Source organism: Bombina bombina, chromosome 1 (assembly GCF_027579735.1).
Source record: "Bombina bombina isolate aBomBom1 chromosome 1, aBomBom1.pri, whole genome shotgun sequence".
NCBI classification, from domain to species: Eukaryota; Metazoa; Chordata; class Amphibia; order Anura; family Bombinatoridae; genus Bombina; species Bombina bombina.
The window spans coordinates 643,691,221-643,704,721 of NC_069499.1; the positions used below are offsets into that span (position 1 = coordinate 643,691,221).

General features: G+C 39.5%; 1 protein-coding gene across 2 annotated transcripts in view; it reads left to right on the forward strand.

Annotated features, from left to right (window-relative positions):
* The window catches only part of TAF1 (TATA-box binding protein associated factor 1), a 239,984-nt gene that overhangs the window by 91,462 nt on the left and 135,021 nt on the right, over nucleotides 1-13,501 (forward strand). For both annotated transcript variants that reach the window (XM_053699102.1, XM_053699103.1), the window contains exons 28-35: nucleotides 6,091-6,189; nucleotides 6,418-6,595; nucleotides 6,688-6,755; nucleotides 7,165-7,287; nucleotides 8,688-8,780; nucleotides 8,919-9,003; nucleotides 9,854-9,921; nucleotides 11,194-11,310. In XM_053699102.1, coding sequence (XP_053555077.1) covers nucleotides 6,091-6,189; nucleotides 6,418-6,595; nucleotides 6,688-6,755; nucleotides 7,165-7,287; nucleotides 8,688-8,780; nucleotides 8,919-9,003; nucleotides 9,854-9,921; nucleotides 11,194-11,310 — 831 coding nt within the window. The remainder of the gene's footprint in view (nucleotides 1-6,090; nucleotides 6,190-6,417; nucleotides 6,596-6,687; nucleotides 6,756-7,164; nucleotides 7,288-8,687; nucleotides 8,781-8,918; nucleotides 9,004-9,853; nucleotides 9,922-11,193; nucleotides 11,311-13,501) is intronic.

The following is a 13,501-nucleotide window of genomic DNA, read 5'->3' on the forward strand; positions in this document are numbered from 1 at the left end:
AAATAATTGTGTGTATATATTTATACATTTGTGTGCTTTTTGTACGCATGCTTTTGCTAAATATGTTTATATAGATTTTTTGTTTTGCATAGTTAATCATACCCTAATGATTGTTTGTTCATTTTCTTTCTAATCTATGTGTAGAACCTAATGCACATCCCCTTTGTTTTGTATTCATTGGCTTTATATTTAAAGGGCTTTTCTCCTGTTAAGTGTGATCAGTCCACGGGTCATCATTACTTCTGGGATATTAACTCCTCCCCAACAGGAAGTGCAAGAGGATCACCCAGCAGAGCTGCTATATAGCTCCTCCCCTCTACGTCACACCCAGTCATTCTCTTGCACCCAACTAATAGATAGGATGTGTGAGAGGACTGTGGTGATTTTACTTAGTTTTTATAACTTCAATCAAAAGTTTGTTATTTTAAAACAGCACCGGAGTGTGTTGTTCCTTCTCAGGGAGAATTTGAAGAAGAATCTACCTGAGTTTTTTCTGTATGATTTTAACCGGAGTAGTTAAGATCATGTTGCTGTTCTCGGCCATCTGAGGAGTGAGGTAAACTTCAGATCAGGGGACAGCGGGCAGGTTCACCTGCAAAGAGGTATGTAGCAGCATATTATTTTCTGAGAATGGAATTGACTAGAAAATACTGCAAATACCTATATAAAGTAAGTTCAGTCTTAAATGCAGTAGTAGCAACTGGTATCAGGCTGTCATGTATGTATATTTTCACTTCAGTATTCTGGGGAATGGCATTTCACTGAAATAATACTGTTTACATAAAACTTTAGTCTATTTTGCAATTAAAACGGCTTGCAGCAGGCTTTTTATGACAAATACATTTATTGATGTTAAACGTTTTTGCTGGCATGTGAAATCGTTTATATTTCTGAGGTACTGGGTGAAAACTTATTTGCTAGTGTGTTAAACATGTCTGACTCAGAGGAATATCTCTGTGCTATATGTGCTAAAGCCAAAGTGGAGCCCAATAGAAATTTATGTACTAATTGTATTGATGCTACTTTAAATAAAAGTCAATCTGTACAAATTGAACAGCTTTCACCAGACAACGAGAGGAAAGTTATGCCGACTAACTCCCCTCACGTGTCAGTACCTGCATCTCCCGCTCGGGGGGTGCGTGATATTGTAACGCCGGGTACTTCAGGGCGGCCATTACAAATCACATTGCAGGACATGGCTAATGTTATAACTGAGGTTTTGTCAAAATTGCCAGAACTTAGAGGGAAGCGGGACCACTCTGGGGTGAGAACAGAGTGCGCTGATAATACTAGGGCCATGTCAGATACTGGGTCACAGTATGCGGAACATGAGGACGGAGAGCTTCAATCTGCAGGTGACGGTTCTGATCCCATTAGAGTGGATTCAGACATTTCTAATTTTAAGTTTAAGCTTGAAAACCTCCACGTACTGTTAGGGGAGGTATTAGCGGCTCTGAATGATTGTAACACCGTTGCAATTCCAGAGAAATTATGTAGGCTGGATAGATACTATGCGGTACCGGCGAGTACTGACGTATTTCCTATACCTAAGAGGCTTACAGAGATAATTACTAAGGAGTGGGATAGGCCCGGTGTGCCCTTTTCCCCCCCTCCTGTATTTAGAAAAATGTTTCCAATAGACGCCACCACACGGGACTTATGGCAGACGATCCCTAAGGTGGAGGGAGCGGTTTCGACTCTGGCTAAGCGTACCACTATCCCGGTGGAGGATAGCTGTGCTTTTTCTGATCCAATGGATAAAAAATTAGAAGGTTACCTTAAGAAAATGTTTGTTCAACAAGGTTTTATATTACAACCCCTTGCATGTATTGCGTCTGTCATGGCCGCATCAGCCTTTTGGTCCGAGTCCCTGGAAGAGACTCTTGACTCAATAACTATAGAGGAAATTTCAAACAAGCTTAAAACACTTAAGCTAGCTAATTCATTTGTTTCAGATGCCGTTGTACATTTAACTAAACTTACGGCTAAGAATTCCGGATTCGCCATTCAGGCACGCAGAGCACTGTGGCTAAAATCCTGGTCAGCTGATGTTACTTCTAAATCTAAGTTACTCAACATACCTTTCAAAGGGCAGACCTTATTCGGGCCCGGTTTGAAGGAAATTATCGCTGACATTACAGGAGGTAAAGGCCACGCCCTGCCTCAAGACAGAGCCAAGCCGAAGGCTAGCCAGTCTAATTTTCGTTCCTTTCGTAATTTCAAGACAGGAGCAGCATCAACTTCCTCTGCACCAAAACAGGAAGGAGCTGTTGCTCGCTACAGACAAGGCTGGAGACCTAACCAGTCCTGGAACAAGGGCAAGCAGGCCAGAAAACCTGCTGCTGCCCCTAAGACAGCATGAATTGAGGGCCCCCGATCCGGGACCGGATCTAGTGGGGGGCAGACTTTCTCTCTTCGCCCAGGCTTGGGCAAGAGATGTCCAGGATCCCTGGGCGTTAGAGATCATATCTCAGGGATATCTTCTGGACTTCAAATCCTCTCCCCCAAAAGGGAGATTCCATCTGTCAAGGTTGTCAACAAACCAAGTAAAGAAAGAGGCGTTTCTACGCTGTGTACAAGATCTTTTACTAATGGGAGTGATCCATCCGGTTCCGCGGTCGGAACACGGACAGGGGTTTTACTCAAATCTGTTTGTGGTTCCCAAGAAAGAAGGAACCTTCAGACCAATCTTGGATTTAAAGATCCTAAACAAATTCCTAAGAGTTCCATCGTTCAAAATGGAAACTATTCGGACAATCCTACCCATGATCCAAAAGGGTCAGTACATGACCACAGTGGATTTAAAGGATGCTTACCTTCACATACCGATTCACAGAGTATCATTTCCGGTATCTAAGGTTTGCCTTCCTAGACGGGCATTACCAGTTTGTAGCTCTTCCATTCGGGTTGGCTACGGCTCCAAGAATCTTCACAAAGGTGGCTCTTCTGGCGGTACTAAGACCGCGAGGAATCTCGGTAGCTCCATACCTAGACGACATTCTGATTCAAGCTTCAAGCTTTCAAACTGCCAAGTCTCATACAGAGTTTGTACTGGCATTTCTAAGATCGCATGGGTGGAAGGTAAACGAAAAGAAGAGTTCTCTCGTTCCACTCACAACAGTTCCCTTCTTGGGGACTCTTATAGATTCTGTAGAAATGAAGATTTACCTGACAGAAGACAGGTTAACAAAACTTCAAAACGCCTGCCGTGTCCTTCATTCCATTCAACACCCGTCAGTGGCTCAATGTATGGAGGTGATCGGCTTAATGGTAGCGGCAATGGACATAGTCCCCTTTGCACGCCTACACCTCAGACCGCTGCAATTGTGCATGCTAAGTCAGTGGAATGGGGATTACTCAGACTTGTCCCCCACTCTGAATCTGGATCAAGAGACCAGAAATTCTCTTCTGTGGTGGCTTTCTCGGCCACATCTGTCCAAGGGGATGCCATTCAGCAGGCCAAATTGGACAATTGTAACAACAGACGCCAGCCTGTTAGGTTGGGGCGCTGTCTGGAATTCCCTGAAGGCTCAGGGATCATGGACTCAGGAGGAGAGTCTCCTGCCAATAAACATTCTGGAATTGAGAGCAGTTCTCAATGCCCTTCTGGCTTGGCCCCAGTTAACAACTCGGGGGTTCATCAGATTTCAGTCGGACAACATCACGACTGTAGCTTACATCAACCATCAAGGAGGAACAAGAAGCTCCCTAGCGATGATGGAAGTATCAAAGATAATTCGTTGGGCAGAGTCTCACTCTTGCCATCTCTCAGCAATCCACATTCCGGGAGTGGAGAACTGGGAGGCGGATTTCCTAAGTCGTCAGACTTTTCATCCGGGGGAGTGGGAACTTCATCCGGAGGTCTTTGCCCAAATACTTCGACGTTGGGGCAAACCAGAGATAGATCTCATGGCGTCTCGACAGAACGCCAAGCTTCCTCGTTACGGGTCCAGATCCAGGGATCCGGGAGCGGCCCTAGTAGATGCTTTGACAGCACCTTGGACCTTCGGGAGAGCTTATGTGTTTCCACCCTTTCCGATGCTTCCTCGATTGATCGCCAGAATCAAACAGGAGAGAGCATCAGTAATTCTAATAGCGCCTGCGTGGCCTCGCAGGACCTGGTATGCAGATCTAGTGGACATGTCATCCTGTCCACCTTGGTCTCTGCCTCTGAGACAGGACCTTCTGATTCAGGGTCCTTTCAAACATCAAAATCTAATTTCTCTGAAGCTGACTGCCTGGAGATTGAACGCTTGATTTTATCAAAACGTGGATTCTCTGAGTCAGTAATTGATACCCTGATACAGGCTAGGAAGCCTGTTACCAGAAAGATTTATCATAAAATATGGCGTAAATACCTATATTGGTGCGAATCCAAAGGTTACTCTTGGAGTAAGGTTAGGATTCCTAGGATATTGTCTTTTCTACAAGAGGGTTTAGAAAAGGGTTTATCCGCTAGTTCTTTAAAGGGACAGATCTCAGCTCTGTCAATTTTGTTACACAAACGTCTGTCAGAAGTTCCAGACGTTCAGGCTTTTTGTCAGGCTTTGGCCAGGATCAAGCCTGTGTTTAAAACTGTTGCTCCGCCATGGAGTTTAAACCTTGTTCTTAACGTTTTACAGGGCGTTCCGTTTGAACCCCTTCATTCCGTTGATATAAAATTGTTATCTTGGAAAGTTCTATTTTTAATGGCTATTTCCTCGGCTCGAAGAGTCTCTGAGTTATCAGCCTTACATTGTGATTCTCCTTATCTGATTTTTCACTCGGATAAGGTAGTTCTGCGTACTAAACCTGGGTTCCTACCTAAGGTAGTCACTAACAGGAATATCAATCAGGAGATTGTTGTTCCATCCTTGTGTCCTAATCCTTCCTCAAAGAAGGAACGACTTCTGCACAATCTAGATGTAGTTCGTGCCCTAAAATTTTATTTACAGGCAACTAAAGATTTTCGACAAACATCTTCCCTGTTTGTCGTTTACTCTGGTCAGAGGAGAGGTCAAAAAGCTTCGGCTACCTCTCTCTCTTTTTGGCTTCGTAGCATAATACGTTTAGCCTATGAGACTGCTGGACAGCAGCCTCCTGAAAGAATTACAGCTCATTCCACTAGAGCTGTGGCTTCCACTTGGGCCTTTAAGAATGAGGCCTCTGTTGAACAGATTTGCAAGGCTGCAACTTGGTCTTCGCTTCATACTTTTTCCAAATTTTCCAAATTTGACACTTTTGCTTCTTCGGAGGCTATTTTTGGGAGAAAGGTTCTTCAGGCAGTGGTTCCTTCTGTATAAAGATCCTGCCTATCCCTCCCGTCATCCGTGTACTTTTGCTTTGGTATTGGTATCCCAGAAGTAATGATGACCCGTGGACTGATCACACTTAACAGGAGAAAACATAATTTATGCTTACCTGATAAATTCCTTTCTCCTGTAGTGTGATCAGTCCACGGCCCGCCCTGTTTTTTATGGCAGGTCTAAATTTTTAAATTATACTCCAGTCACCACTGCACCCTTTAGCTTCTCCTTTCTCGTTGGTTCTTGGTCGAATGACTGGGTGTGACGTAGAGGGGAGGAGCTATATAGCAGCTCTGCTGGGTGATCCTCTTGCACTTCCTGGTGGGGAGGAGTTAATATCCCAGAAGTAATGATGACCCGTGGACTGATCACACTACAGGAGAAAGGAATTTATCAGGTAAGCATAAATTATGTTTTTTATACTAATTAAAGGGACACTCAGGTCAAATTAAATTTTCATGATTCAGATATAGCATGTCATTTTAAACAAATTTCCAATTTACTTCCATTAAAAAAAAATGTGCACAGTCTTTTATATTTATACTTTTTGAATCACCAGCTCCTAATGAGCATGTGCAAGAATTCAGACTATACGTATATGCATTTGTGATTGGCTGATTGCTATCGCATGGTACAGGGGGAGTAAAAATATACATAACTTTGAAATTTGTTAGAAAAAAATCTACTACTCATTTGAAATTCAGAGTAAATGCTAATGTATTGTCTTGTTATCTTGCATTTGTTGATTATGCAAATCTGCTGTGTTTACTGGTCCTTTAAGATCTTTATTTGTTATTGCTTTCAGCGTCCTCACAAATCAATTCACCGCAGAAGAACAGATCCTATGGTTACACTTTCATCTGTCCTGGAGTCAATAATTAATGACATGAGAGATATGGCTAATGTAAGAAATAACACCACCCATCATGTGTATGCATCAATCAGCTATATTATTACTGGATAATAGCCAAGCACACTATATACAGTCTAGGATTATTTTGTTGCACTCATTGTTTTTATAGTTTGCTTGTATATTTATGTCAATTTGAAATCACAAGTTTTAATGTTAGGGAAGTTTGTATTTGGATTAATATGATTATCTGTAATTTTATTTTAAATCTGCTTTTCACAGACCTATCCGTTTCATAGCCCTGTTAATGCAAAATTAGTAAAGGATTATTACAAGATTGTAATCAATCCAATGGACCTACAGACATTGAGGGAGAATGTACGTAAGCGAATGTATCCATCCCGAGAGGAATTCCGGGAGCAGGTGGAGCTGATTGTGAAGAACAGCATTCTTTATAATGGTAAGAGTGATGTATTCTGGGTTCTCATTGTTACGTTATGGAAATAAATCATTGGGCTATTGCAACTTTTTTTTTTTTCTCTCCAAATACAGGACCAAAGCATTCACTTACCCAGATCTCACAGATGATGTTGGAGTTGTGTGATGAGAAACTGAAAGAGGTGAGGGGCATACTGAATGTGTATACTGACTAAAATAACAACAAATACTTGCATAGCATATAATTTATGGGGTTTCTTTTGATGGTCACACACTACCACAGGCGTTACAGAAGACTGACATAAACACAACATAGATGAAGGGAGAGTGTGAGATGCTGTTAGGAGGTGGAAAGAAGAGAACGCCATAGTACATAGTACTCGGCAGCTGAGGGAGATACAGTGCTTTCAATGCATTTATTTATTCTATGTATATATAAATATATATCTTTATGACTCTATCTATCTCTCTATATCTATCTCCATCTATCTTTCTATCTCTATTTATATATATATATATATATATATATATATATATCTATTTATCTCTATCTGTCCCAAACTGTGTTTAATATCTGTACCTTTTTTACAGAAAGAGGACAAGTTGGCGCGACTGGAGAAAGCCATTAACCCTCTGCTGGATGATGACGATCAAGTTGCATTCTCTTTCATCTTAGACAATATTGTAACACAGAAAATGATGGCTGTGCCAGATGTGAGTTATACCCTGATGTATTATAGCACAAGCAGAAACACTTTTATAAACCTTTGTGTTTGATGCTGAAATGCGGCTGCATTCTCTGTGCAGATGGAAGTGTCATTCTTTTGGATTTATATTAATGTGAATGGTAACTTTTCTTGGGCAACGTTCTAGTTTCCTTTACTTCATATGATGAAGGAAGAGTATATAAGAAATGCTAAGTCTGAAACACTAGTGTCTTCGTACACTACAAAATCTGGTCAAGTTATTGCTTATTTTTTGTTTTTTGATGATGAGGTATTACTGAGGTTGTTCCCTTACCTGTTTATATATCGAATACATTTCTGTGTCACTAATGAAATAATGATGCTTCTGAAAGAAAACTTACAATTGTGTGGAATAACCTTTATTCAGTAATCTACATTTTCTGGTGGCGCACATGTAGATTAATAATTTACATTTTCTTTCTTTGTTTTTTATGTTGGTGTTTTGTTTTTGTTTTCTACTCCTTAACGACATCTGGTGTACCCTGAAATAGCTTGGTGTCACCACTGTTTGGCAAGACCCACGCTGTTATACTAATGGAAGCCCCTGTGATTGGCAACGTACAGGATATGCTGTCGTTAAGGGGTTGTTTTTCAAAGCTGTACGCTAATTAATAAAGTGTTTTATGTTATCTTCTGTTTGAAAATGATGCTGATTACGTAACAGCTGTTTAAAATACAAATGGGCTGTCAAATAGAGACGCCAAGATTAGAAATGTAGCACAAAAATATTAGCACTGTTTTGGGTTAACATCGCTCAAGTACAATCTATAGCACTTCTATTTTTGTATTTATATTACAAGTACCGAGTTTATTTTTATCCCTTGAGCAATAGCCTTGGGATCTAACATCTGCATGTCGTATAGTGCAAGTGCACTAAATCTCTTACTTCTTTGGGGTTTACAGTAAAACTTTTAGAATATTGCTTGAGCTCTAAATCGTTAGTGCGCTAACCCAAGGGTGTGAAAGTATTGGAGATCTTCATGTAGTTCTGTGCTATAAAAGTTATGGCTGCATTAAGATGCTTTGGTTAAAATATTTACCCATGTGTGAGGATGCACAGAAGAAAATGCACCCTGCATGATCGCTTGCGGCCCACTTGTAATCTTGCCCACATTGTTTGGTTCTGATAATTGTAGGTTATTTGAATAACTTTTATACCTATTGTTGAACAATTGCAGACTAAATCAGACAAAAAGCTTCTCTTCTGACTGTGTATGTGTGTTAAGAGAAATATGTAAGACTTCCTTTTATAACCTTTTGGTATCACTCATTTCTCACTGCTATAGTAAGGCATCCTTTAATGTAATGTGAATGCTTTCAGTGCTGTAAGTTATAGTATTTTACTTAATGTCGGTTTTATTTCTGCAGTCCTGGCCCTTCCACCACCCTGTAAATAAAAAGTTTGTCCCAGATTATTACAAAGTCATTATGAATCCTATGGATTTGGAGACCATAAGGCAGGTGAGTAAGTCAAATCAAATTTTAAAGCCTGTTTAAAATGTTTATTTCAAAAAGCAGAGGAAATGTAAAATATTACATATCAGTATAGTATTATGAAAGCAGACTCTTTGCATGTGTGTTACCTCTGTATATTTGCAGAACATATCAAAACACAAGTACCAGAATCGTGAAAGGTTCCTGTCTGATGTGAATCTAATTCATACAAACAGTGTAAAATACAATGGTAAGTAACACTGACACTGAGCTTGTTTGCTCCGATTTCAGAAATAACAAGGTGTAAGCCAAGTGTCACATCTATTATGTCCTCTTTCTTGTAACACCTAAGATGATGTGATCCTTACGATAACCCTTTGTTTCTTTTCTCTGTTAAACTTTGTTAAATCCTCTAAAATAAAGGTTTCTGCCTTATAACCGTGTTATATTTTGCTGCAGTCTTTACTGCAAACCTGTAAACCCCTGTCTGCTTCTGCAACCCTACAACTGATTGTCTTGATCTTTTTTGCTGCCCTTTGCTCCTATCATGTTTTATTACTTTAAAGGTACATTATACACTCATTTTTTCTTTGCATAAATATTTTGCAGATGATCTATTTATACAGCCCATACAGTTGTTTTTTTGAATGTATAGTTTTGCTTATTTTTAAATAACATTGCTCTGATTTTCAGACTCCTAACCAAGCCCCAAAGTTTTATGTGAATACCGTCAGCTACCTTCTCCAGCTTACTCCTGTTTGTGTAAAGGGTCTTTTCATATGCAAAAGAAGGGGGAGGGGGGGGAGTGTCTTATTTACCACTTGCAGTGGGCTTTCCAGCTACCTTTTCAACAGAGCTAAACTGAGAGCTTCTAAGTAAGTTTTTACACTGTTTTATACTGGATTTTTACATCAGTATCTGTGCATCTGATTCTTTATAGTAGTGCCTATTACATGCAGTTATATGGAAATGAGTGTATACTGTCCCTTTAAGCTACTACTTTTTTTTTAGTTTCCTGCTGAATAAAACAAATGAATGTTTACTGTAGCAAAATTTTAATAATAATCATAAGACTAATATAATTATTGCCTCATTAACAGGACCAGACAGTCAATACAGTAAGACAGCACAGGAGATTGTCAGCATCTGTATCCTGACTCTAGTTGAGGTGAGGATGTATTCTGTTCTGTGGCTCCCTTTGGTAGAAAAGCCAATATTTCACTCCGTTGTTTTCTTTTTACAATTTTATATTGTTTGTTTCTGCCACCATTTACCCTGGCAAAGCACATGGTTATCACTCTCTGAGGATAGTCTTCAGTGGTCCCTCCACACTTAATTTGATTATATCCCTTTCTATGTACAAAATGGAGATCTGGAACTGTTTTTATTAAGAAAATTGAAAGAAAATCTATTTATTTAAGAAGTCTTTAGTAACAGACACTATTATTACAGCAACGTTTTCTACAACCAAGGAGACTATAATTGAAGCTTGTAGCACAATAAAATAGTTTGCCTTGTCCTGGATGTGTGATTGTACCACTAGTGTAGACAATGTCAAACAGCACATTGCTGTAATGCACTATGTCATCAGTGATGTCATTGACAATGTTGTGGAAAACTCCCAAGTTGTGAGTGGGGACAGCTTGTTAGGAATTTCCTTGCTTTTAAATGTTTGATAGAAAACTTAAAACCTGGCTTAAAAGTTTTTTTGCCAGTTCATTTCCTTGTTTTTCCCCAAGAAATGAAAACAAATATAATTTTTATAAGAACTTGTATTCAGCAGGAACATTATTGCATTTCATCCTGTTACGAATCAGTTCTCCTGTTTTAATAGCTTATAGGTTCCAGATACGCAAGTTCCGCCTCAGGTATTCTCACAGCCTGTGACACACTCACAGATCAGTAATATTGTTTTTTTTTTACAGCTGTATGATATGCTTCAGCTTATGATGCATAATACAAAGCAGGAGCTTTACATTATTGCTGTGACTGCATTGCTCTATATTATTGTTGAGTATGTTCTTAAATATATTTTGTGTAATTATAAAATTATGTAAAAAAAATAAGGTCACATGATGTATCAAGCACACTAACCTAAAGTACAATATACACCTGTAAACCAGTGGACATTATTACTCTCTGAGCGTGCAAAGCTTCAGTCACAGGCTGTGATAATACCTGAGCTCCAAGATGGCAGCCCCCAGAACAAAGAGGCGGAGCTTCAGTATCTGGCACCTTTAAGCTATTAAAACAGGAGAACAGATTTGAAAAGAGCTGCAGGAACAGGATGAAATGCAATAACAGAGTGAGTAGTAACAATTTTAGGATATTTGTGCCCAGCAGTTTAATGTCCCTGTAAGCAATATCGTCCTTTCATGTACCACCTGTTGTATTTCTGGTTTATGAAAAAGATGTAATAGTACTTCTATCTTGATGCTAGTACGATGAACACCTGACTCAGCTAGAAAAAGACATTTCTACTGCCAAAGAGGCAGCTCTTGACGAAGCTGATTTGGAAAGCCTGGATCCTATGACCCCTGGACCTTATACCCCTCAGGTCAGTGTCATTAGATTTCTATGACCGTCCACATATCTTGTAGTGTCATTAAGCTAGTATCTTTTTTTTATAAATAAGTGTTTAGATAAAACATTTTTTTTCCACAACCTCACTAATTAAACTAAGTACAGTGTGTGTGTGTGTGTGTGTGTGGGGGGGTGCTTGTCTGTAATGTCCTGTTCAAGTGCTTTACAGATAATTTGCAGCTATAAACAAGACACATTTGTAATATAATAGTAGTTAGGATACAACTAATTTATTAAACAACCATAATCTCTTCATCATAAAGAGGATCAGAGGGGGATGTTGGATGCTAAAATGCTTACAAATTAACAAAGAAAAAGAAAGTATCCACAAACATACCCAATATTGGGAGACAAGCAAGTCATCCCACTTAAAGGTACAGTTTACTCAAAAAATGTCCTGTAATTTGTTCCCAATGATCCATATTACCTGCTGGAGTGGATTAAATTGATTACAAATAGGTCCTTTGTCTTTATATTGGCATTTGAAATAGCTAATTTAGCCTGTGGTATCCCTATCTATACTAAACGTTTCTATCCCTAGGTATAGGCTATTGACAAACTATTTAAACACAGCTAGCAGAAACAATTACGCTCCCAGTGGGAGGTGGAAGAGATAAAGCTCTAAAATGTTTGTTTTCAATTGTCCTTTCTAAGTATTGTACAGAGACAGAAATAAGAAAGGGAAGCCTTTGAGTGATAAGTTCACAAGATCTGTCTGCAAGCTTAGCTTATTTTGATAGGCTGTGGTTTCAAAGAGCACATCCAGTTATTTAATTTGCAAAAAGGAGCATACATGAGCAATTTCTCATACATTTTATATGTTGCAGCTGGTATAACAAGTCAGTGGGAACACATTAAGGGGACATTTTTTTACAATGCACTGTCCCTTTAACACGTATATTTCCTGAGCGCCATGAAGCAAATTACATCCATAGTGTCCCACCCCAATGATAAAACTTAAAGGGACAGTCTACTCCAAAATTGTGAATGTTTAAAAAGATAGATAATCCCACTATTACCCATTCCCCAATTTTGTATACCCAACACAGTTACTTTAATATGCCTTTTACCTCTGTGATTATCTTGTATCTAAGCATCTGCAGGAAAGCCCCCTTATCTCAGGGCTTTTTTCGACTTGCAATTTAGCCAATCAGTGCATTCTCATTTGTTACTCCACAGGAGTGAACACAGTGTTATTTATATTGTACTTATTAACTAGCTCTGTCTTGCTGTGAAAATCTTATACAATGGACTGAGGTAAAGGCGGTTTTATCATTGGGGTGGGACACTATGGATGTAATTTGATTCATGGTCCTCGGAGAATATACGTGTTAAGTGGGCTGACTGTCTCCCAATATTGGGGATGTTTAACCCTTTGAGTGCTAAGCACTTTTCCACCTGGGTGCTAAGATTTTTTAATGTTTTTTTTTTTTATTTATTTTTTTAACAATTTTTTTTTTTATTCAGACCCCCAAGACTTACACTGTTGGAAAGGTTGGTCTTGGGGGTCTGTAGCTGCTTAGATGCCCGAGATACAGGCTTCTAAGCAGCATGCCCCCTGCTCCTATACTTAACATTGTTAAGTATGAATAAAGTTGCTCTGTGACGTCATCACATTATTGCGCGTGACGTCACCATGCAAAACGGAAAGCCCCGGTGATGCCTGTCACTCTACCGGCACAATCGCCGGGGTAAAATCGGGTGGGAGCCCCCAGATCTCCCTCAAGGTGGGAGAGTGCTAGCGACGGCTCTGAGCCGTCGTTAGCACCAGAGTGGGAAACTCTGCGATGGCTCAGAGCCATTGTTAGCACTCAAGGGGTTAAAGGGACATTGAACACAAAAAAAGATTCAGATAGAGCATGCAATTTTAAGAAACTTTCTAATTTACTTCTATTATCAATTTTTCTTGCTATTTTTATTTGAAAAAGACGGCATCTCAGCTAAGGAGCCAGGAAATTTTTGGTTCAGGACCATGGACAGCACTTGTTTATTGGTGTTGTCCAATCAGTAAGAACAACCCAGGTTGTTCACCAAAAATGGGCCGGCATCTAAACTTATATTCTTGCTTTTCAAATAAACATACCAAGAGAATGAAGAAAATTTGATAATAGGAGTAAATTAGAAAGTTGCTTAAAATTGCATGCTCTAACTGAATCACGAAAGAA